Raw genomic sequence first — 25,529 nt, 5'->3', positions numbered from 1 at the left:
TAAGACACTGGCCAGATCCCCTGCCCCTGGCTTAAACTCAAATGCCACTTTCCCTTCGTTTGCAGACCACTTTCTCACATCTGTACGTTCTGAAGACCACAGCTAAGGACGCTCACCCCAATCCCTATTTTGGCACATAAATCATAAAGGAGAAGTATGGCAGTGCATGCTTAGTTCTGGTACAATGTGGAAAACATATCTTGAATAATAAGGAGTTCCCCCAGAAACTGGCTTTGTCAATGTATTTAGCGCACCTCCCACCTACCCTGCTGCTTAAAACATTTTAGGACCCATCTTTCAGAATTGCCTTCAAAACCTGCTACAAGTTTTTAAAACATTTTCTTCTTTTTTGAGACAGAGTTGTGCCCTGTCACCCAGGCTGGAGTGCAGTGACGCGATCTCGGCTCACTGCAACCTCTGCTTCCTAGGTTCAAGCGATTCTCATGTCTCAGCCTCCGGAGTAGTGGGGATTACAGGCATGTGCCACCACGTCTGGATAACTTTTGTATTTTTAGTAGAGACGAGGTCTTGCCATGTTGGCCAGGCTGGTCTTGAACTCCCGACCTCAAGTGATCCACCTGCCTTGGTTTCCCAAAGTGCTGAAGTTACAGGTGTGAGCCACCATACCTGGTCTTTAAACATTTTCGGTGGTGGCAAATCTTCATACTCCGAGGTCGGATTTGATTTGTGGAAACTGACAAAAGTTATTCTGAACCAAAGCTGGCACATGAGGTACGGGTGATCAAACTGGCTGACAGTATTTTGGTCAGAGCAGGGTATGACAATTTCTTATTTAATTTTGAAAACTACTGATGAAATCCAGAAATAATAATCATAGCTAAAATTTGTTGAGGTGTTACCATGGGTCAAACACTATGCTTAGCCCTGTGCTTATCTTACCCCTTAATACCCCAGTGTCAATTAACAGGGAAAATCTACACTTAAGAAAACGGAATCAAATGGTAATTTATTCTCCCTCTCTTTCCCAATTTATGGAATTATACATTTACTAAATTTGCCTGGCCTTTGACTTCTCTCTGTTTTGTCAGAGTCTAGTCATTTTTCCAGATGCAGCTCCGGGCCCATAATCTCTGCAGGCCCCTCCCTGACTCCACCAGCAGAGACTTCTGCTGCAGTTACTGTCTGACCTCCTTTGGCTCGTGGTCATCATATACCAACCTGGATGGTCTTGTGGGCCTGTTGTATTTTCCCACCTAGACTACAAGCGCCTGGGGCTGGGACCATGTCTCAGGTTTATTTGTCTATCTCACAGGTGCTTGATACAACACTACTCACTACACACTCAGTTACCACTTTGCTGAGGTTCCTGAGCTGATGGAACGCAGCCCTGTGAGACGTTTCAGAACTGAATCCTAATTCTAATTTGTTACGACTAATTTCATTACTGAATGCTCTTACGCCACAGAAAGGAAGGAGTCTTCAGAACGTAACTTGTACCCAAATCTCAGGAAAAGGCCACTCTGCTCATCCTGATTGTCAATGCCCATTTTTGAAACACAACATCTAATTTATCTTTACGCCCAGAGTGCTCAAAAATGCCCCCAAGCTCAAGTATGTGCTGGAAAAGTGAAGTAATTTTAACACTAACCCAGGTGAACAATAATTAGGAAGGTGCATTTGCATTGTTTTACAAAAAGGAATAAAACATAAATTATTTTTAGATCATCTGTATATACTACTACTCTCAATTGATGTAAGTTATAGTTGATATATGTAGAGTTTTATGTTATAATACATAGATTCTTGATAGTCTAATTTTTGAAATGAATAAAACTTTAAATATAATCCAAGCTTGTGATATAAAGGATTCCTGTGATCAGACCTTCCGAGAATCTTCCCAAAAAGTTAATAACCATCTTTTTGTTGTGTGGTTAATCCTACATTTTTAGACCTGCCTGTAAATGAGTCACTTAAATTATTGGCCACTAGAGGGCAGTTTCACGAAAATTTTTCCTAATCCTCTTCCTCCTCCCACCTTCCACCCTGGTCCACAGAAGCCTGGTCCACAGCACTTACCAAGTCTTACAGACATGGTTATATATATATATCTATGGCTTCTGCAGCCCTTCAACCCACTGTTAAAAGACTTATTCTTCATACTACTCATAAGCATTTAATCCTATACTAATTTGCATTTATTTTGACTTTCCAGGTATATAAATCTTATTTTCAAGAACAGGGACTTTGCCTTCTCCTTGTTTTTATCTCTCATAGCCTAGCACAGTTCTATACAGTGTCATAACCTAAATTAAATGGATGAATGCAATCGGTGGTTTAGAGGTATATTTTAAGGTTAAACTTTTTCTTTTTTCTTTTTTTTTTTTTTGAGACGGAGTCTCGCTCTGTCGCCCAGGCTGGAGTGCAGTGGTGTGATCTTGGCTCACTGCAAGCTCCGCCTCCCGGGTTCACGCCATTCTCCTGCCTCAGCCTCCCGAGTAGCTGGGACTACAGGCGCCCTCCACCACGGCCGGCTAATTTTTTGTATTTTTAGTAAGAGACGGGGTTTCACCCTGTTAGCCAGGATGGTCTCGATCTCCTGACCTCATGATCCACCCGACTCGGCCTCCTAAAGTGCTGGGATTACAGGCGTGAGCCACCGCGCTCGGCCCCCACTTTTTTTTTTTTTTTTTGAGACAGTCTTGCTCTGTCCCTCAGGCTGGAGTACAACGGCACCATCCCAGCTCACTGCAACCTCCGCCTCCCAGGTTCAAGTGATTCTCCTGCCTCACTCTCCCAAATAGCTGAGACTGTAGGCATGTGCCATCATGCCCGGCTATTTTTTTTTATTTTTAGTAGAGAGGAGGTTTCACCATGTTAGCCAGGCTGGTATTGAACTCCTGACCTCAGTTGATCCACCTGCCTCAGCCTCCCAAAGTGCTGGGATTACAGGTGTGAGCCACCACGCCCAGCCAAGGTTAAACTTCTTAATCTACCATATCAAAATTTAAAATGTGTACACTTTTAGATCTAGCAATCCTACTTTTAAGATTCTCACCTTATAAAAAGCTACAGACAGGTACAAGAATGTTCACTATGGCACTGTTTGTAATAGCCAAAAAAATCGGGGGCCAAGGCGGGTGGACCACTTGAGTCCAGGAGTTCAAGACCAGCCTGGGCAACATGGTAAAACTCTGTCTCCTAAAAATACAAAAAGTAGCGTGGAATGGTGTCATACACCTGTGGTCTCAGCTACTCAGGGAGCTGAGGTTGGAGGATCACTTGAGTCCAGGAGACAGAGGTTGCAGTGAGCCAAGACCACGCCACTGCACTCCAGCCTGGGTGACAAGAGCCAGACCCTGCTTAAAAAAAAAAAAAAAAGTGTGTGTATATCTCTAAAGTCATAGAAAAACTCTGGGCTGGGTGCAGAGGCGCATGCTTATCATCCCAGCACTTTGGAAGGTTGGAAGGCAGAGGCAGGCAGACCACTTGAGGCCAGGAGTTTCAGACCAGCCTGGACAACATGGCAACACCCCATCTCTACAAAATAGTTTTTTTTTTTTTTGTTTTTTTTTTTTTTTGAGACGGAGTCTCGCTCTGTCGCCCAGCCCAGGCTGGAGTGCAGTGGCGCGATCTCGGCTCACTGCAAGCTCCGCCTCCCGGGTTCACGCCATTCTCCTGCCTCAGCCTCCCGAGTAGCTGGGACTACAGGCGCCCACAACCGCGCCCGGCTAATTTTTTGTAATTTTTAGTAGAGACGGGGTTTCACCGTGGTCTCGATCTCCTGACCTTGTGATCCGCCCGCCTCGGCCTCCCAAAGTGCTGGGATTACAGGCGTGAGCCACTGCGCCCGGCCTACAAAATAGTTTTTAAAAAATAGCTGGGCCTGGCGGTGGGCACCTGTAATCCCAGCGACTTGGGAGACTGAGGCAGGAAAATCACTTGAACCTGGGAGGTGGAAGTTGCAGTGAGCTGAATTGGCACCACTGCACTCCAGCCTGGGCAACAGAGCAAGCTTCTGTATAAAAAATAATAAATAAATAAATAAATAAATAACTCTGAAAGTCTGGAAGAAAATAGCAAAATATTAACAATGGTTATCTTCTAGGGCAAGGGCCAGCAAACAATTTTGGGGAACAGGCCAGATAATAAATACTTTAAGCTTTGTGAGGCATCAGTCTCCAAAGCAAACCCTCAGTTCTGCCACTGCAGCGCGACAGCAGCCATGGGCAGTCCACAGCAGATGAGCCCGGCTGTGTTCCACCACAGCTGTGTGGGCACTGCAACTTCCATGTCATTTAAACTTCAAATGTTACAAGATATTCTGTTTTGATTTCTTTTCAGCCATCTCAACATGAGCTGACATTTTTAGTTCATGGCTCTACAAAATTAGATGGCAGACGAGTTGGCCCCAACCCCTGCTGTAGAGGATAAAACAGGAAGAGTAAAAAGGGAAACTTTCCTCCAAGGAAGTGATGGGATTATACGTGAATGTTACTTTCTTTTTGTGCGTTCTTCTCCTTTTCAAATAAAAATAAAATCTGAAATAAACCTAGAAGTGAGACCACCAAATCCCACCCTTAGTACTAACATAAACGTCAATGAAATGAAGTCCTGGGGCTCACCTTTGCCTTGGACCTCACGGTGATCAGGGAGCTCCCAAACCTTGAGCTGGCCTGCAAAACATGCTGTCTGTTAATGGACTTTGGAGAACACAGCGCAATACTTTATCTGTTTAAAATAAGCCAAGGGGCATTGTTTTGGTAATTTTTCTTTCTTCAGTCTTTCAAGGGATACTTACTTCAGGAGAAATCAATACATATTGGGCCTGAAGAAAAAAATTGAGAAGAGAGACAACGTTATTACTGTTTGTGTGGTTTTCTAAAATCAATTTTAATTATACCCTTATACCCTCATTTCTACATTTCTTTTTTTTTTTTTTTTTTTTTTGAGACAGAGTCTCACGCTGTCACCCAGGCTGGAGTATAGTGGCGCGATTTCAGCTCACTGCAACCTCTGCCTCCCAGGTTCAAGCAAGTCTCCTGCCTCAGCCTCCTGAGTAGATGGAATTACAGGCGTGTACCACCACGCCTGGCTAATTTTTTTTGTATTTTTAGTAGAGGGGGGTTTCGCCATGCTGGCCAGGCTGGTCTCGAACTCCTGACCTCAGGTGATCTGTCCACCTCGACCTCCCAAAGTGCTGGGATTACAGGCATGAGCCACCACGCCTGGCCTCATTTCTACATTTCTTGATTAGCCTTACAAATGTGCATGCCCTTTGACCCCAGAAATTCTACTTATAGAAATACAGGTCAGAAAATTAACCAGATGTATAAAAATGTTTATGTGACTCTTTACCATAAATATTATTTAAAAACAGTGAAAATTGGAAATGGCACAAATGACTAATAATAGTTACTTAAATAATGGGTAAATAAACTATGGTTTATCTGTAGATAAAATACTCATCAGCCGGTAAATATCATATTATATAAGAATATCAGATAACATAAGAAAATGTTCTTGGCATATTGGTAGGTAAAAAAAGAAAAAAAAAAAAAATCAGGTTAAGGCCAGGCGCAGTGGCTCACGCCTATAATCCCAGCACTTTGGGAGGCCGAGGCAGGCGGATCACTGGAGGTCAGGAGTTCAAGACCAGCCTGGCCAATGTGGTGAAACCCCCACCTCTACTAAAAATACAAAAATTAGCTGGGCATGGTAGTGTGCGCCTGTAGTCCCAGCTACTCAGGAAGCTGAGGCAGGAGAATCACTTGAACCTGGGAGGCGGAGGTTGTACTGAGCCGAGATCATGCCACTGCACTCCAGCCTGGATGACAGAGTGAGATTCCATTAACAAAAAAAAAAGTTACAAAATTATGCACAAATTATGCACAATAGGATCACAATTGTCAACCAAAATATGCACACACATAGTGTAATATTTACGGGTAGGCTTTGGAATCAGATCTTGGTACAAATTCCTGTTGTGCCACGTCCTTCCTAGCAGTGTAACTTTGAATAAACTTCCTCTCTGATCTTTAATTTTTTTGTTTTAAGACAGGGTCTCCCTATGTTGCCCAAGCTGGTCCTGAACTCCTGGGCTCAAGGGATCCTCCTGCCTCAGCCTCCCAAAGTGCTGGGATTACAGGTGTGAGCCACCACACTCAGCTAAGATCTTTAATTTTTTTAATCTGTAAATGGGCATAATATTAATTTCATAACTTTTATGTGGATTAAATGATACACAGTTCTTAGCATATGCATACTAAATGCACAATAAACGGTAGTAATTAAAGTCATAGGAAAAATACTAGCAGGATATGCTCTAAAGGTAAACAGGTATTAGCTCTGCAGAGTGGAATTTTAGGTAGATAATTTTTAATTCTCTTCTTTGTACATTTTGTATTTTCTAAAATTTTCATAGTAAACTTTCACTAATTTTGCAATTTAAAAAATAATTTAAAAATTTTTAAAATAGGTGGGGTGTGGTGGCTCATGCCTGTAATCCCAGCACTTTGGGCTGTAATCACCGCCTGGCCAACATGGTGAAACCCTGTCTCTACTAAAAACACAAAAAATTAGCCGGGCGTGGTGGCGCATGTCTGTAGTCTCAGCTATTTGGGAGGCTGAAGCAGGAGAATGGCTTGAACCTGGGAGGAGGAGGTTGAAGCGAGCCGAGACCCTGCCACTGCACTTCAGCCTAAGTGACAGAGCCAGACTCTATCTCAAAAAAAAAAAAAAAAAAAAAAAAAAAAAAAAAAAAGTTAAATAATGGCCAAATGTTTTAGGCTCAGGAAATGTAACCTAAGGAAACTCACCCAAAACAGGAATAAACAAAGAAATGAAACAAAAAGCAAAAGACAGGCCGTTTTAATGAAACTCCAGTGGCTGGCCGGGCATGGTGGCTCATGCCTGTAATCCCAGCACTTTGAGAGGCCAGGTGGAAGGACTGCTTCAGCCCAAGAGTTCAGTACCAGCCTGGGCAACATAGTGAGGCTCCATCTCTACAAAAGATTAAAAGATTAGCCGGGTGTGGTGGCACATGCCTGTAGTCTAGCTACTCGGGAGGCTGAGACAAGAAAATCACCTGAGTCCAGGAGTTTGAGGCTGCAGTGAGCCATGATCACACCACGGCACTCCAGCCTGGGCAATGGAACAGGAACCCATCTCTATTTTAAAAAGAGAAACTCCAATGACCATGGCCTGTTTTCTTTCTTCTGTGCTGTGGGTGCCTGACCAAGCAGTGGGAGGCTGTGTGACCAGGAACCTATATAACACCAAGTCCGGCGGGACTTTAGCTCTGGGCAGAAATGTTGCAGAACTGTAAGAACTGCAGGCAGCTGGGGCCCACAAAACATGGGCAGATGATGGTGTCCTGACCCTAGAATGTATGAATTCAGGTAAGCATTTTATAGTGGACATGAGTTAACAAGGAATCAGCGATTAGTGATCCTTTCCCAGTAAGGTATAGGATTTTATAGAACACTTTACCTTTTCTTCTGGACATGGAGTCATCCACGATTTGCATTTGCCAGTCATGTCACCAAGGGTGGTCTCTTTGCCATTATATACATAAACTCGGCCATCTTCTCCCCCAATCAGCCCAGAGGTTACATCTGCTATCCTCAGGGGGGCTGCCACGATGATTTCATCTGTAAACAATAAAAACCGACAGAAGGAAGTATTTGACTCCTCACTGTCATCTTTTCCTTGTTCTGCTACTGGATCCTAACCCAACCTCCTGCAAATAATATTCGTGTCTCCTTTAGCCTGCTGTGATTTCACCCTGGCAAAGGCAAGGCTTTTGTTTCCTACTTCATTCATCAATAGCAATTACCACAGGTGATTCTCATATTACTACCTTCCAGAAGTGCAACTCCCTCTCTGGTCTCGCCTGATTCAAGATCTATCTAAATGTCCTTAGGCCACGGGGCTGTCAATTATAAGGGCAGAGCCCAGATGATGCAATTAGGAGATCCACCCACTGGGCAAAGGGACTCAATTCTTGTCAAAGGGTCCTGTTCCTTTCTTACCTACGCCATCATCATCCAGGTCACTCAAGTGCAGAACGCCACCAAATCGAGAGAAGCGGCGGTCTCCGCTGAAGGTGCTGAGCAGCGGAGGCTGCAGGTCGGATGTGAGCGCGTACATCCGAGTGGCTCCGCCTTGGTGCAGGGTCATGGTCAGGAATGCCATCTTAGACACGTCATCTGAAATGAACCACAGTTCCTGCTGGCCTCACAAAAATGAAGGCATTACAGAACACGGAATAGCATCCCATTCTCAAGTGACGCTGATCACTCGGGATCCTACAGGACAGCTGGTTTCAGTGCCGGTCAACTCCGGCAGACAGGGAGGTACAACCAGCTGGGGCACCAAGGCACAAACACCAGAGAGCTTCAGTGATTTCCCTCCAGGCAGGTATTCTTTTTTCCGGTCGTATCCCCCTAATACAGTCTCCACACAACCACCTTTTTATTTTCTCATATCACAAACTGCCTAGGTCACCCCCATGACGGACACATCCAAACACAAGTGGACTCTGGACGGAGTCCAAACTCTTCACAAGGCCTTACAGAATCTGACTCCCACTTGGGGATCTAGCGCCATTAACCCTTTCACCCACACTTCATCATTATGAACTTAAACCACAGCCCAAACTATGTGTTCAATTTCGGCCTTTGGACATGATGCGCTCTCTGCCTGGAATAGAGGCATACCCTCCCGTGCTCCCCGTCCAAACCCCTCTGCTGGCTACTCCTGCTCACCCTGCGGAATTTGGCTCTGGTGTCCTCTCCTCGGGGAAGCCTTTCCTAACCTCCCTGGTCTAAAGCAGAGGCCGCTTCCATGTGCTCCCATACGTAATAACACCGAGTCCAGTGGGACTTTAGCTCTGGGCACAAACGCAGCAGAACTACAAGAACTGCAGACAGCTGGGGCCCACAAAACATGGTCAAGTGATTGTGTCCTGACCCCAGGACCTCTGAGTTCAGGTAAGCATTTTACAGTGGACATGAGCTGGCCCAGTGCCTTCCGAATACCCATGGCAGGGCAGCACCGCTCTGCATTCACTCCTGTGTCTCTGCATCAGGCGTCCATTCCACAAGCAGTGGGGTCATGGCTCTGTCTCTCTAGCCACTGTCGCTAGCATGGTGCTTGGTTCTGTACAAGTATTTAATAAAGTGTTTTTTGAATTAATGAATTTTGAACAAACTCAAAGCTAGTTGTTGGAATTTCGCTGTAAACTTTGTTATTTGGAACAGAGCTTTGATTTCAGAAATATAAATGGCACCTGTGGGTTGGCGGGGCTGGTGGCCCTCTGAGAAGTTTGTCGTACACTGGCAAAGCATCAGTGCATGGATACGATCTCACGTCAGCGTCCACTGAGTTTTGTGTGTAAAACTGAGCTAATTTGACCTGTTTTTTCAGACAAACTTGTGCCTTGTTTACAGGAAACTGTCCACTAGAAGCCACTGAGGGCCCAAAGCAGAGTCAGCAACAACACTCAGAAATAACAGCCAGAAAACAGTAGGAAATAAGAAACACTATTTTAAAAGCTCAGCAATCCGGAGCTTCCCGATGTAGGGTAAACAACCTGACCTAACACAATGTCTCCTAAGAAAACAATGTGCCAACAAAGTACAATAGTTAATATTCAGAGTGAAAGCCCAAAATATCAAGAAAAGTTGAAATGAGAGAAAATCTTCATTCCTTTTTTTTTTTGAGACGGAGTCTCGCTCTGTCGCCCAGACTGGAGTGCAGTGGTGTGATCTCAGCTCACTGCAAGCTCTGCCTCCTGCGTTCAAGCGATTCTTTTGCCTCAGCCTCCCAAGTAGCTGGGATGACAGGTACCCACCACCACATCTGGCTAATTTTTTGTATTTTTAGTAGAGATGGGGTTTCACTGTGTTAGGCAGGATGGTCTCGATCGCCTGACCTTGTGATCCGCCTGCCTCGGCCTCCCGAAGTGCTGCGATTACAGGCATGAGCCACTGCGCCTGGCCACGTTCCCTTTCTTTTCATGCTTCCTAAAGGGACCATTGAGCTCCCTGGAGCGCCCAGGAATACAGTAATACTTTCAGCTCTCTGTCCACTCCCTGCCTCAGTCCTTCCACAGGCAGGAGGGTACCTGAGGCTTCTCCCTCTGGCTCTGCCACTGACAGGATGAACACTGGCCCCACTGCATGTGGGAGAATCTCAGAGAAGTCACCCCAAGGTCCAGCTTTTGAAGCAAGAATTAACCTGAATAGGGCTGCCCATTGAGACTGTGTTCTCTAATCCAACTATGTCAGCTCTTCAAAAGTACATATTTTGATATCCCTCTGAATGATTCATGAATCTATTTCAGAAATGATTTGAAATGCACAAGGATGAGGAAGAATTGTAATTAATCAATACTCCCAAATCTCTAACATGCATCACAGTCTGTTAAAGAAGAGAAGAATATAATTTAAAATAATTTCAGCAAAGTGTTTTAATTCTTCAGAATTAAAACAGAAGAATCTAGACACTTGGAAATTTCAGTCATTCAAAACACCTCACCCTCTCAATCATGCAAACCAAACAATGGATTATCATACACACTTAGACAATTAAGGAGAAAAAACTCAAGGTAATGTTGTAGGCATTTCTATATTATTTTAGTAATGAAAATAATCCTGAAGAACTTTGGCTTTTAAAAGGGCTACATGTAGCAGAGGCCTTTATGAATTCTCAAATTCCAGAATGCTACTATAACACAGAATTCCTTCTGTAATGCTTATACCTTCTAGTTAACATAGAAGTCCGTCTGTAATGCTTATATCTTCGAATTAAGGACCATTATCTTTTTGACCTCCACATTGTCTTCATTTCTGCCATAGGCACTAGCCCCTAGGGTTGTGTTTGGGTTGCGGGGGTGGCAGGTATTTTTTAAATAAACACACACAAGTATTTTACTTCTCAAGTGGAACTTTTCTTCCAGTGGAGGGAGCAGAAAACAACAGAGCTATTGTAATACATAGGTGCATCTCACCAACTCTACTCTTGAAAACCACAGGAAAGAGGATATCATCTTGCAACGTGGTTCATACTCACGTCTCAGAAAAACTATAAACCTGCTGGACACGGTGGCTCATGCCTATAATCCCAGCACTTTGGGAGGCTGAGGCAGGAGGATCACTTGAGCTCATGGACCTTCCTGGGTAATGCAGTGAGACCCTATCACTACAAAAAAATAGGGCATCAGTGGCATGTGCCTGTAGTCTGAGCTACTCAAGAGGCTGAGGCGGGAGGATCACTTGACCTCAGGAGTTCAGGGTTACAGTGAGCTGTGGTCACACCACTGCACTCCAGACTGGGCAACAGAGCAAGACCCTATTGCTTAAAAAGAAAAAGAAAAATTATCAACTATAAGTTACTTAATGTCACCAGCTTTCAGGATTACTGCAAAATAGTCAAAACTATGAAGATGTCAAGAAGATCTTCTATATTTCATCATTATCAAAAGTATGAAAAATACTAAAAAAAAAAAAAAAAAAAAAGCATAATCCAGGTGTGGTGGCACATGCCTGTAGTCCCAGCTACTTGTGAGCCTAAGACAGAAGGATCACTTGAGCCCAGAAGTTCATGGCCAGCCTGGACAACATAGCAAGACTCCATCTATTTAAAAAAAAGCATAAAGAAGAAAATTTAGATTATATATATTTCTTTGTGGAGAGTGAGATAGGTAGGTAGGTAGAGAGATATCTATAAACACACATTTTAAACAAAATGGAGATTTTGTGGATTATAAAATTTTAAATCTGATTCTTTTCACATTTAGGCTATTTCTAGCTTTTCACTACTATAAATAATACAGCCATCCCTCAGTATCCACAAGGGATTGGTTCCAGGGCCTCTTACAGATACCAAAATCCACAGATGCTCAAGTATCTGATATAAAATGGTGTAGTGGCTGGGCGCAGTGGCTCACGCCTGTAATCCCAGCACTTTGGGAGGTCGAGGTGGGCAGATCACCTGAGGTAAGGAGTTCGAGACCAGCCTGGCCAGCATGGCGAAACCCCCCTCTACTAAAAATACCAAAAAAAAAAAAAATTAGCTGGGCATAGTGGTGCACGTTTGTACTCCCAGCTACTCAGGAGACTGAGGCAGGAGAATTGCTTGAACCCGGGAGGCAGAGGCTGCAGTGAGCTGAGATCACGCCACTACACTCCAGTCTGGGCAAGAGAGTGAGACTCTGTCTCAAAAAGAAAAAAAAAAAGTAGATCAAAATTCTCCAATTTAGATTAATCTGTGCCTTACAGCTGTGATTCCCAAACTGCACACTGAAGCGCTTCAATGAACTCGCAGAGATGCTGTCGATATTTTGAAATTTCAAAGGTAATAGTGACATCTGACACCACATGAACTACTAGGTGGAGGCCAGTCACAGTTATGACATGAGAGCCTTGCATTCCTTTCAGTGATGCCACATCTTTGCAAAGCTGCATATTCGGGGATGGTTGTGATAAAACGCAGGTACTATGCAAAAATTGCTGTAGATTAGGAAATGAGAGAAGTTGCGTCTAACCTGATTCCAAGATTTGAAAAGCTGTACAGTATGCAAGACGTGTGCCCCGTATGGTCACACAGGCACTGCATTTCTAAAGGTCCTATGCCTGTCTTCACATTGGCCTGTCTCTGACTTGAAATTCTCAACAATTTTTTAACAAGGGGCCCTGCATTTTTATTTGGAACTGCGCCCCACAAATTGCGTGGGTGAAATACAAGTAAAATACAAGTAAAAATGGGAAAATCTGAACAATGTGGGTGAAATATATCAATAACAATAACCTGATTGTGATATTAATTTATATATATTTATATCTGATATATACATTTATATATAATTCATATATAGATACACATATGTATATATTATAGATACACATAATATGTATATATTATAGATAGGCATATATATTATAGATACACATATCCACATATAATCTGTATACATTATATGTACATATATACACGTTATATATACATATTACATACATATGTGATATATACATATTATATACATTTATATTATATGTAGTATACTTATATACACGTTATAAATTAACATTATATACATATATAAAAGTTATAATTAAACTTATTTTCTATTTTTATTATTTTTTTATAAATGGAGTCTCACTGTGGTGCGATCATAGCTCACTGCAGCCTTGAACTCCTGGGCTCAAGTGATCTTCCCACCTCAGCCTCCCGAGTAGATGGAACCACATGTGCACATCACCATGCCTATGCCTAGCTTTTTTTTTTTTTCTGTAGAGGTGGGGTCTCCCTATATTGCCCAGGCTGGCCTCAAATTCTTGGGCTCATTACAGCAATTACTACTGTTACTGCTTGAGACCGTCATTACAAGACTGACGAAGGAGGACAAACGTAGAAATGAAAACTTAAAGCAAACAAAACTGTTTTTCTCTGGTGGTTGTTTTGTTTTTTGTTTTTGTTTTTGAGACGGAGTCCTGCCCTGTCGCCCAGGCTGGAGTGCAGTGGCTCGATCTCAGCTCACTGCAAGCTCTGCTTCCTGGGTTCAAGCAATTCTTGTGGCTCAGCCTCTGGAGTAGCTGGGATTACAGCTGTCCACCACTGCACTTGGCTAATTTTTGTATTTTTAGTAGAAACAGGGTTTCACCATGTTGGTCAGGTTGGTCTCTAACTCCCGACCTCAAGTGATCCACCCACCTCTGCCTCCCAAAGTGCTAGGATTACAGGAGTGAGCCACCACACCCTGCCTGCCTGATCCACTTCTGCCTATTATTCAAATCTTTCCCATATTGCATGAAACAAAAATCTTTCTGAAAAATAGTTTGATTATATATAACAAGAGCTTTTAGAAAGATTAGATCCTCTACTCCAGGAATTCCATCTCCAGGAATCTATCCAAAAACGAATCAGAAAGGCAGTCAAAGATGAGGTACATGAGTGTTCAATAATTCCTTATTCACAATAGTGTAACACTGGAAACAAACCTACAATTCCACCAACAGGGTGATGTTAGTAAATGTTGGCATGAAACAAATGCAACATAGATATCAAAAATCATGTTTTAGCAGAATATTTACTAGCATGAGAATGTGCTTAAGACATAAAATAAGTAAAAAAAGTAGGTATGACAATATCGTATATAGTTATAAGCTTCAGTTTTTAAATATCTGGGTAAGGGGTGATTTTTCTCCTTCTTTATATTTCCTTGTAATTTCACACATTTTCACAATAAGCATAATTCACCTTTATAATCTGGGAGGGAATAGTTTTTGTTGTTCTTTTTTTTTTTTTTTTTTTTTTAAAAAAAGACTCTCTTTCCCATAAATAAAATAACAGTTTATTAAAATATGTCTTCACGGCTGGGTGCAGTGGATCATGCCTGTAATCCCAGCACTTTGGGAGGCCGAGGCGGGAGGACTACTTGAGCCCAGGAGTTAGAGACTAGCCTGGCCACCATGTATAGATCCTGTCTCTACGACAAATAAAAAATTAGCCAGTGTGGTGGCTGATACATGCCTGTAGTCCCAGCTAGTCAGGAGGCTGAGGTACAAGGATCACTTGAGCCCAGGAGGTCAAGGCTGCCGTGAGCCCTAAGAGCACTGCTGCACTCTAGCCTGGGTGACACAGCAAGACTGTCTCAAAAGAGAAAAAAAAAAAAACAGATAGGTCCTCATAGTGGACCTATTCCTAATGAACTCACTTATACAATTTTTCTCTAGCTCCAAGTTCAATGGGATAGGGGCTTTAAAACACACTAAGTTACTTTCATATGTCATTTTCAACAAACCTTTGAAATAGATTTTTATTTTATTTTATTTCATTGTATTGTTTAGATGAAGTCTTGCTCTGTTGCCCAGGCTGGAGTGCAGTGGCATGATCCTGGCTCACTGCAACTTCTGCCTCCCAGGTTCAAGCGATTCTCCTGCCTCAGCCTCCTGAGTAGCTGGGATTACAGGTGTGCACCACCACACCTGGCTACTTTTTGTATTTTTAGCAGAGGCGAGGTTTCACCATGTTGGCCAGGTTGGTCTCCAACTCCTGACCTCAAGTTATCCTCTCACCTTGGCCTCCCAAAGTGCTGGGATCACAGGTGTGAGCCACCACACCCGGCCTGAAATATTTATAATTTCAGTTTTGTAGATGGTGATACAAAAGTTCTGAGAGGTGAAGTAACTTCCCCAAAGTTACGTAGATTGCTATTAACGAAAAAAGGAAATATTTAAATCTAGATCTGTTCACCTCCAGATCTCATAACTTTCCTCCAATACAATGCGTACAAGGAGCCACACGACTGAAAGGAAGCAAAGTGTCACGATGCATGACCTACCACGTGTCGGGGCTCCCACCAGCAGCACCTGGGTCAGAGTTCCATTCATCAGCACGTGGCCACTGGACAGGGAAGTACCCAGTTTCCCCATTGCCTGTGAGATACAATCAATCAATACTGTATAGGCGGGAAAGCTTTGTTGGAGTGTCCACTCTTCTGTGGGGGAGGGCTTGCCATACCTTGTCTCCAACAATGGTAAACCAGCTTTGGCTGTTTGGTGGGAAGTAGCCATACACCCTCCCAAGGCTCTTTTTCTCATCTCGGATGTGTAACAAACGGCCCAGCCTAGAATGAAGCACACTGGGCTTAGCTGCCAGGCACAAGACTGAGAGCAGGCCAGGTACTCAGGTGCAAGGAAAGGAAATGCACCTCCCCCCATCCAGGCCTCCCAGCAGGCTCTCTGTCTCTGTGATCCTAGGCCTGAAAGCGTGGGGACTATCGGAGTTAATCGCAACATCCAGGTTCTCCAGGTGCCACACCCACCATTCTGCCTCCCAATTGACAGGCCTCCCAGCAGACTCTCTGGGATAGAGGTATAGGGGTACCTACTGTTATGGGCTCAATGGTGGTCCTTCCATCCCTACACTTAAGTCCTAACCCCCAGTATCTCTGAATGTGATCGTATTTGAAGATAGAATCATTAAAGAGGTGATTAAGTTAAGACAAGGTCATTTGGGTGAACCCTGATCCAATACAACGGATGTCTTTCAAAGAAGAGGAGACGCAGGAGGATCATTTGAGCCAGTTTGAGACCAGCCTGGGCAACACTGCAAAAACCCATCCCTACAGAAATGTTTTTAAATTAAAAAAAAAATGAATTAGGCATGGGTACACACTTGTAGTCCCAGCTATTCAGGAGGCTGAGGCAGGAGGATCCCTTGAGCCTATGAGTTCGAGGCTGCAGTGAGTTACCACTGCCCTCTGCCCTTTGCAACAGAGTGAACCCTCATCCCTTCCTCCCAAAAGAAAAAAGCAGAAGTGAGGAATGTGTCACAGACACACACAGAGGGAAGACAGCCATCTGCAAGCTAAGGAGAGAGGCATCAGGAGAAACCAGCTCTCTGACCTCAACCTTGATCTTCAACTTCTAGCTTCCAGAACTGTGAGAAAGTAACACACTTGTCTATTGTATTTTTGTATTTCTAAAGAGGAGAATTTGCAACCTTGCCCAGAGCCTTGGCTTTTCCTTCAAAGGTCAAGCATTTCCTACCCCTTCTGCCTAAGTCCCATGCTCAGTGGGCTCCACAGCAGCTGGTACCTGCCCCTGTGGCCACGGGTCCCAGCCCCAGCATCAGTCTCACCTGCTGGCATTCTTCCAGGTCGGGCTCCCAACCAGCAGCAAGGTTCTGTTGTCCACAGTGACACCGTGAAGGGAGTATCCAAACCAGGCAAAGTCTTCCTCGCCTCTCACCGTCCAGTTGGCCGCCTCCACGTTCAGTTTCTCTAAAGAAGACAACTCATCCTTTTTACTAATACTTTAAGCGAGAGGACTACTGGGGTGAAAAGAAAGCATCCTTTTCATAGCCTAATAGAAGTGGGTTCATTTTGTTGAGCTTTTGCCAGAAGTCTTTTATGTTCCCACGCTGATCCCAGGACCCCAATGTCAAAAATGAATCTCACACTTCATAGGAGAAATACATTTCTAGAGTTCACTTCTGTGGAGCAGAGGATGCTATTTAAAAAGACTCTGGGCCAGGTGTGGTGGCTCACACCTGTAATCCCGGCACTTTGGGAGGCCAAGGCGGGTGGATCACCTGAGGTCAGGAGTTCAAGACCAGCCTAACCAATATTGTGAAACCCCGTCTCTACTAAAAATACAAAAATTAGCCAAGCGTGGTGGCGTGTGCCTGTAGTCCCAGCTACTCAGGAGGCTGAGACAGAATTGCTTGAAGCTGGGAGGTGGAGCTTGCAGTGAGCCAAGATCATGCTACTGCACTCCAGCCTGGGTGACATAGTGAGACTCTGTCTCAAAACAAAACAAAACAAAACAAACAAACAAAAACGGCTATGGGCTGTTGAGAACACCACTAAGATGCTGTTGGTGCAAAGCCTCCTCAGTGTTTCTATTTTACATAGAGACACTATGGGAATAGTCTATTTGCCCTCTTTGGCTCTCTACCTAGAAATTGTGGGTCACCTTTTGTATTTTCAGTGAATCTATGCACATCACTTGCCAGAACATCTTTAAGAGTAACGGACTGTTAGAAAATGTTGGTGAAATTATATGGAATAAGGAAAAAGGCCATAAACTCCTATGCAGGATAAGTTAGCGTAGACACACAGAGTAGCCATGGTCTCCACCCCTTCCCCCTCAGGCACTACCTTTGTCGCTCAGGCTGGGGCCAGAATAAAACGCAGCCACAATTCCCTTCTGCTTCCCTCCACCTGGTGCAAAAGGGGAGCCAATGACCAGATCGGGCTCACTGTCTCCATTCACATCTGCAGCCAAGAGAGTCCAGCCCAAGTTACAGTAGATGTCCTTAAGAAGAAACCAGGAAAGCACATTTTACCCAGCCCTGGTGGCAAACAGGATACAGTAAGTTCTAGGTTTCTGCGCCTGGCTAAAGTGGTAAACATACCTGGCAAGAGATGGTGATGTTAGGGGAAGAAGACATTCTTCCTTGTTTGGAACCAAAGTAGACATACACGGCACCCTAGATAAGGACAAACAGCAGACAGACATGAGGCTCTGGTGGTGACCCAAGAACCTTAAATAACAGCAAGACAAAAAGGACTGACTCTGGGTCCAGGTATGGTGGCTGATGCCTATAATCCCAGTGCTTTGGGAGGCCCAAGTGGGAACATGTCTTGAGGCCAGGAGTTCCAAGACCAGCCTGGACAACATAGTGAGATTCTGGGTCCACGAAAAATAAATTTTTAATTAAAGCGAGACCTTGTCAAATTATCACCACCCCCAATGGTTGGGAGCTTGACGACAGACAGAAATCCATCCTATGCATGGCTGCTGGGCTGAAAGGAATTTTTTTAAAGTCTGTCACTTCTATCAGACTATGAGAGTCCGCAATGCAGAAATGATGGCACTTATATCTTTGCCTCCGTGATGACTTACTCAAGATCCTCCACACACAATTGTGCAGTGTGCTTGCAGAATGACTTACTCAACTCCTTGCCCACTTCAAGGCCCAGCACAGTTTCAGGCTCTTCCATGAAGCCCCCAGGCCACACCCTGTTGTACCCATGGCACATCTGAATGCCAACATACCACATCAGTACCACTTGTCTGCCTGAGGATACATACTGTGCTATTTTATTCTGTGTTACCAATCAGTTCCTCCTATAACTTGCCTGTCTCAATCCCCATTCATTCTACAAGCACTTCTTTCCCATCATAAGCCATGTACTAGGTGCACAATGACAAAGAAGACCAATCTCTATCCTCCTGAAAGGCTGGCATGCAGGTCATTATGACACCCAGGGAAGAAGGGGCTGTAACAGGTACAAGCACAGGATGCTATGTGGGGACAAAGAAGTATCAGCCTCACCCAGCAGTTAGGTAATAGTTTCGGCAAGAAGTGACTGTCACTCCTAAAGAAAGACAGGGGAGAAAAAGCCTTTCAAGCAGAGGAAACTGTACGAGCAAAGGTCGCAAAGTGAGACAGCCTGATGAGTTCAGGATGTGACAGATTGCTGGCATGTCTAGAAATGGAGTGTGAGGAGGAAAAGGTAAGAGGTGAGCGTGTGGAGGGCAGCCGGCAAGGGAGGGCCCTCGACCTCCACGGTCACACATGGTGCCCGGATTCGTGGGCCCTGCTGTGGTAGGAAGCACCTGTGGGAAGCAAGCCCTGTGGTCCAGGGCCCAGGATCTCTGCCTCAGTAAGAAAGGAGGCAACAGGCAGGGATCCAGCATTTGAGGAACGGTCTGGGGAAGTCACCTCGCTGTTTTGATAACCAGAAATTACAGATTAGCTGGAATTTCTGTCTCCCTTCACTGGCATTCAGCATGGTGGGGGACGAAAAAAAGAGCAAAGTACCTGGTGGAACTGGGAAACCACAGGGCCAAAATAAGGCCAGGGAGGCAGCAGCAGGTGTTACAAGGTAACTCAAGGTCACAGCAAGAACTCCATAGGGGCCTGAGATGATCTGCTCACAAATGCTCTGTCTGATACACTGGCTGTCTGCTTTGCTCCAGGGCCCCAGCACTGGCCTCCCTCAGAGTCCCCTCCCTGCCACCCCATTCTCCTCCAACCCTACCCCAGCAGCAGCCTTACTTTGTAGGTGAGCTGCTCAGAGCCCACCGAGGGAGCTCCCACGGCCAGGTCAGGCACGCCGTCCATGTTAAAGTCCAACACAGCCAAGGCCGAGCCAAACCGACCTGAGGGCTGAAGAGGCACAAGTTTACTTCCCCTGGGCTAAGCCACAGCCTTGGAAAGAACACTCCTGACTCCCAGGGAGTAGAGAGGCCTGGGGACCCCCCCAACCCCGCCACCCAAAAGCTGAAGGTACAGCAGCAAGCTGTAACGTATCTGCAACACATTAGTCAGGGAGCTCTGCACAAGTACATTTTCAGCGTGTCTGGCTGCCTTGAGAGGAAGCAGAAGTGCCAGAAAGTAAAGGGTCGGTTCTTATGAGTTCTAGGTTTGTAGAAAATAGCCTCATGTATGTTCTGACCCACATTAAGCACAAAACTTACCTTCGAAAGTACCTAAAATAGGCCGGGTGTGGTGGCTCACGCCTGTAATCCCAGCACTTTGGGAGGCCAAGGCGGGTGGATCGTCTGAGGTCAGGAGTTCGAGACCAGCCTGGCCAACACAGTGAAACCCCATCTGTACTAAAAGTACAAAAATTAGCCAGGCGTGGTGGCACATGCCTGTAATCCCAGCTACTCTGGAGGCCCAGGCAGGAGAATCACTTGAACCCGGGAGGCGGAGGTTGCAGTGAGCCAAGACTGTGCCACTGCACTCCAGCCTAGGCAACAGAGCAAGACTCCACCTCAAACAAAAAAAGAAAGTATATAAAATAATAATCATATAACATCAGCAACAGTAGCTAACATTTTTTGAGTACTCAGGATGTTCCAGAGCCATGCTGACCAACGTGGTAGCCCCTAGCCAAACAGGGCTGTTACCTTTAAATTTAAAGTAATTAACATTAAATAGAATTAAAAATTCAGTTTCTGCCCTGGCGCAGTGGCTTAAGCCTGTAATCCCAGCACTTTGGGAGGCCGAGGCGAGCGGATCACCTGAGGAGTTTGAGATCAGCCTGGTCGACATGGCGAAACCCCATGTCCACTAAAAATATAAAAATTAGCCAGGCGTGGTGGCAGGCACCTGTAATCCCAGCTACTCGGGAGGCTGAGGCAGGAGAATCGCCTGAACCTGGGAGGCGGAGGTTGCAGTGAGCCGAGATCATGCCACTGCACTCCAGCCTGGACGACAAAAGCAAAATTCCATCTCAAAACAAACAAAATAAATAAATAAATAATAAAAATTCAGTTTCTCAGTTGCAATAGCCACATTTCAAATGTTCAAAGCCTGTGTTTTATGTCTCCCGCACTGGACAGCCCAGCTATAGAACATTCCTATCAGTGCAGAAAGTCCTGCAGGACGGTGCCGCTGTAGACATTGTTCCAAGCACTTTAAATGGATTAAGGTAGGAACTGTTTGGATCCTCGTTTTAACAGTTTACAGATGGAAAACTCAATCTCTTCAGAGAGACTTTTCTTCCAAAGTGGACTTTCTATATCTTTCTTATCCTACTGTCTGCAATCAGCGTAGACCTGAAAGTAATTCAATGGGTTCTCCAATTCTTTCTTTCTCTTTCTTTCTCTCTCTCTCTCTCTCTGTTTTTGAGATAGAGTTTCGCTCTTGTTGCCAGGCTAGAGTGTAATGGCGTGATCTCGGCTCACCGCAACCTCCGCCTCCTGGGTTCAAGCAATTCTCTTGCCTCAGCCTCCCGAGTAGCTGGGATTACAGGCATGTGCCACCACGCCTGGCTAATTTTGTATTTTTAGTAGAGATGGGGTTTCACCACGTTGGTCAGGCTGGTCTCTTGACCTCATGATCTGCCCACGTTGGCCTCCCAAAGTGCTGGGATTATTGGCATGAGCCACAGCGCTGGGCCAGGTTCTCCAGTTCTTTCATAACTTACGTAGCAATGAATGGCCTTTCACACAGTGGTGCTTGCCACGTAACACACATGTTGCAGGACCCACGTCCATTATTTATTGGGTAATCTCTCCACACCCGTGTGCAGTGGCATCTATAAGCACTGCCCCTTTCTATAAGGCAGAAACTTGATAAACAGGAAAAGGTGCTTGAGGACACAAAACACGCTAGGGCAGGGTGAGAACCAATAACTCAGGGCTCTGCCCACTGAGGACTGGTTCATTTCATCACCATCAGCTGCACCATTCAGCCCTCCTATGGGCCAGCCAGTCATTCCTAGAGGAGCACAGAATTTTAAAGCAGGCCACGCCTTGAGATTATCATAAACCTTCATTGTATCAATGAGGACAGGGAGATGCTCACTGCAGTCAGGGCCTGAGGGCAGGATTCCCATCCCTCGTCCATGCCTGTATCTTGCCATCTTTGAAATTATCAAAGGTCACTGGGGGAGGAGGGCATGGAGCCACTTCCTTTCTCACCCAAGTGGTATTTGAGAGAGTTTAGCAGCCACAGGAAGCAGTTTCCTCTCTTATTCCCTGTCTATATGCGCCCAAAGGTTTATACTTTACACAACAGTCTGACGGGGAAAGGCTCTGTAGAGAAGTAAGAAGCAACAGGATTAGATAGACGTCTTTTGGAAGTTGTTCATGTGGTGTCAGAAGGCTCTGAAAAATGCTGTCCCTCTGGGACTGTGACCTTACACACTGGCCAGTCACCTTATTTGTACATGTTGGATTCAGAGCTCCTTTCATCAGAGCCTAAACTAGATCATAAACCATTGTACTTCTTATTTTTGAAAGCATGTTTGTGGCTGGGTACAGTGGCTCACACTTATAATCCCAGAACTTTGGGAGGCTGAGGCGGACGGATCACCTGAGGTCAAGAGTTCAAGACCAGCCTTACCAATATGGTGAAACCCCGTCTCTACTAAAAATACAAAAATTAGCTGGGCATGGCAGTACATGCTTGTAGTCCTAGCTACTTGGGATGCTGAGAAGGGAGAATAACTTAAACCCAGAAGGCAGAGGTTGCAGTGAGCCAAGATCATGCCACTGCACTCCAATCTGGACAACAGAGTGAGACTCTGTCTCAAAAAAAAAAAAAAAAGCATGTTCAGGTGTGCCATCTTATTTTCTCTTCACAGGATTAACTTCACAGCAAAAGGGTAAGTGGCTTGCCCAGAACAAGAACCACGACGATCCGACCGGAAGTCTAGGGTTCCTTCCCCCTCTGGCGCTTGACACTCAGAGAATGCAGTGCCAGGACAGTGTCACCAAAAGCCCCACACTCATCGACTAGTAGCAGGGCTCTGTTTACCCCGTCCCCCTGCCCCCCCACTTATTGCTGTTACAAAAACTAAAGCCTCTGATGTTAGAAAAACTTTCCAGGACCCTAGCGCTCTCTGGAGGAATTAATGCTTGGACTCCATGAGGAATGTCTGTAGTCACCGTGGGTGTTTTCAGGTGATAAATAACCACTTAGGACAAAAGAATGAAATCTAAAGAAAGTCTGGCATTTAGTTAATAGTGATGTACCAATGTTGTTTTTATTCTTAATTTTTGACAAGTATACCATGATTATGTAAGATGTTAACATATGGGAAAATGAGTAAACAGCACATGGGAACTCTCTGTACTGTCTTTATATCTTTTCTGTGAATCTAAAATTCTGGCCAGGCACAGTGGCTCACGCCTGTAATCCCAACACTTTGGGAGGCCTACGCGGGTGCATTACCTGAGGTCAGGAGTTCGAGACCAGCCTGGCCAACATGGAGAAACTGCATCTCTACTAAAAATTAAAAAATTAGCCAGGCATGGTGGTGTGCACCTGTAGTTCCAGCTACTCGGGAGGCTGAGGCAGGAAAATTGCTTGAACTCAGGAGGCGGAGGTTGCAGTGAGCAGAAATTGCGCCTCTGCACTCCAGCCTGGGTGACAGAGCGAGAGACTCCATCTCAAATAAATAAACTAATTAATTAAAATATTTATAAAGTTTTATAAATACATACTATTTCATGTGTGTGTGTGTGTATAAAGAGGTTTTATATTATCAATTATATTATCAAGAAATCACATCCCAACTGGCCACTCAAAGCAGTTCTCAATAGCATGTGTGTTTTTGGAAGGTATTAGATTAATGATAGAATAAAATAAATGATGTAAACATGCTTTTAAAAATAAAAAGTGCTTCACAAATGTACACCATCAGCTGTTTGTTACTGTAATTATTCTTGTTATCAGTTACTCATCCTGGAGAATCTGCCATAAAATGTAAGCAGTGGCTATTGACCACTAGAAGAGAAAGAATGAGATGGTGTCTCACCTGGAAACCTTCAAGGATCCCGTGGGCCTCCTTGTCCAGGTCCAGGTCAACGGGCGGCAGACCCAGTTCATTGCCGTAGATGAGGTACACGCGCCCGATGTGGATGCGGCCAGGGCGGCTGTAGCCTGGTGCGCCCACCACGAGGTCGCCGTACCCATCCTGGTTGAGGTCAGCTGAGGTCATTGCCCTTAGGGAAGTGAAGGAACCCACCATGGTATGCACTGAGCACTAGGGGTAAAGCTGTCGCCTGCTTCTTTCCTTTCTAGAGCCCAGTCCGTTAACTTTCTCTCACTGACTTTTCTACCCTGCGTGACTGTTGTGAATATTCACTTCTGACGTTGTATTGTTTGAAAAATTCAGTCTCATTCTTCAAAGGGAAAAATAAAATAAAAATGGACAAATCAAGGCCTCTAAGCATTTTTGGACCACATAACCTGAGAGGATGAAAAGTATCCTCATGAAGCTTCCTGTCTTATACACAAAACCAGGGCTTGCCTGAGAGTAAAGAGGAAATTCGTGTCCAGCCAAGTCCCTCCAGCCAATGGCTCAGGCCACTTTCTGATCTGCTCAACTCATTTCAATGTGTTACTTGACCAAAGACAAGCTTGTGTGAAATAAACTATGTTTCTACTATAGCCACACAGGCACCTGGTAGTGGGCCAAATCAAGAAATCAAGTGTTCAACCTATTTAGTAGTTTACATGAGATTCCACAAGCCACCAGCTATAGAGCTGGATAAACTGAGTCAAAGGTTCAACTGTCACTACTGGGGCTGGAAAGACCAAAAGTCATTTGTTTATTCTAGTTCTTATTGCCACATAAAGAACAAATGGCAGGCTGGGCACAGTGGCTCATGCCTGTAATCCCAGCACTTTGGGAGGCCGAGGCGGGTGGATCATCTGAGGTCAGGAGTTCGAGAACAGCCTGGCCAAGATGGTGAAATCCTGTCTCTACTAAATATACAAAAATTAGCTGGGTATGGGGGCAGGCGCCTGTAATCGCAGCTACTCTGGAGGCTGAGGCAGAAGAATCGCTTGAACCCGGGAGGCGGAGGTTCCAGTAAGCCGAAATCAGAACAAATGGCAGAACAAAGTAAAAAGGCAACAGCAGTTGTTTAAGGCTGTGATAGTGGGAGGGGCAGACACTCCAGTGGATCCGCTGCTGTTCTCTGCACTTTGGAGGCTCAATGCTGGCCAGTAATGGCCCTAGGGATGCCCCTGTGGCTGGCTGTGCTTGTGTAGCTGCCAGTCCAGCAGGAGGCCTTTTGGATCTTTCAGGGAGGTGGCCAAGAAGAGCCATTACAAGTGAACGAACAGTAAAGACAGCATTCACCTCCCAGTCTCCTGCACTAGAGCTAAATGCACAGAGGCCCCGGAAGGAAGGACAGTCAGGAAATTGTGCCAAGGAAATGCGATGCCCTTTGGAATTTGTTTTGTTTTGTTTTGTTTTGTTTTGTTTTTTTGAGACGGAGTCTCGCTCTGTCGCCCAGGCTGGAGTGCAGTGGCGCGATCTCGGCTCACTGCAAGCTCCGCCTCCTGGGTTTACGCCATTCTCCTGCCTCAGCCTCCTGAGTAGCTGGGACTACAGGCGCCCGCCACCGCGCCCGGCTAATTTTTTGTATTTTTAGTAGAGACGGGGTTTCACCGTGGTCTCGATCTCCTGACCTTGTGATCCGCCCGCCTCGGCCTCCCAAAGTGCTGGGATTACAGGCGTGAGCCACCGCGCCTGGCCGCCCTTTGGAATCAAGGAGTGTGATTTTTTTAAAAAAAAGCCTTCATCC

The 25,529-nt window shown here is 45.1% G+C and overlaps 1 protein-coding gene across 9 annotated transcripts in view; it reads right to left on the bottom strand.

Moving 5' to 3' along the window:
• Positions 1 to 25,529, bottom strand: part of GPLD1 (glycosylphosphatidylinositol specific phospholipase D1) — a 68,161-nt gene that overhangs the window by 3,403 nt on the left and 39,229 nt on the right. For 6 of the 9 annotated variants that reach the window (XM_015449848.3, XM_074038787.1, XM_074038786.1 and 3 more), the window contains 11 exons: positions 23,750 to 23,936; positions 19,534 to 19,644; positions 17,884 to 17,958; positions 17,627 to 17,783; positions 16,606 to 16,747; positions 15,484 to 15,589; positions 15,305 to 15,398; positions 7,992 to 8,168; positions 7,450 to 7,610; positions 4,760 to 4,786; positions 4,584 to 4,634 (listed from right to left, as the gene is read on the bottom strand). In XM_015449848.3, coding sequence (XP_015305334.2) covers positions 4,584 to 4,634; positions 4,760 to 4,786; positions 7,450 to 7,610; positions 7,992 to 8,168; positions 15,305 to 15,398; positions 15,484 to 15,589; positions 16,606 to 16,747; positions 17,627 to 17,783; positions 17,884 to 17,958; positions 19,534 to 19,644; positions 23,750 to 23,936 — 1,288 coding nt within the window. Of the gene's footprint in view, positions 1 to 4,583; positions 4,635 to 4,759; positions 4,787 to 7,449; positions 7,611 to 7,991; positions 8,169 to 15,304; positions 15,399 to 15,483; positions 15,590 to 16,605; positions 16,748 to 17,626; positions 17,784 to 17,883; positions 17,959 to 18,807; positions 18,851 to 19,533; positions 19,645 to 23,749; positions 23,937 to 25,529 lie in introns of those variants that run through there. The other 3 variants (XM_074038791.1, XM_074038788.1, XM_074038790.1) reach the window with 3 other exon arrangements.

Source organism: Macaca fascicularis, chromosome 4 (genome assembly GCF_037993035.2).
Source record: "Macaca fascicularis isolate 582-1 chromosome 4, T2T-MFA8v1.1".
Classification (NCBI taxonomy): Eukaryota; Metazoa; Chordata; class Mammalia; order Primates; family Cercopithecidae; genus Macaca; species Macaca fascicularis.
The sequence above is the reverse complement of the archived record's forward strand: the minus strand, read 5'-3'. Positions and strand labels throughout refer to the sequence as shown.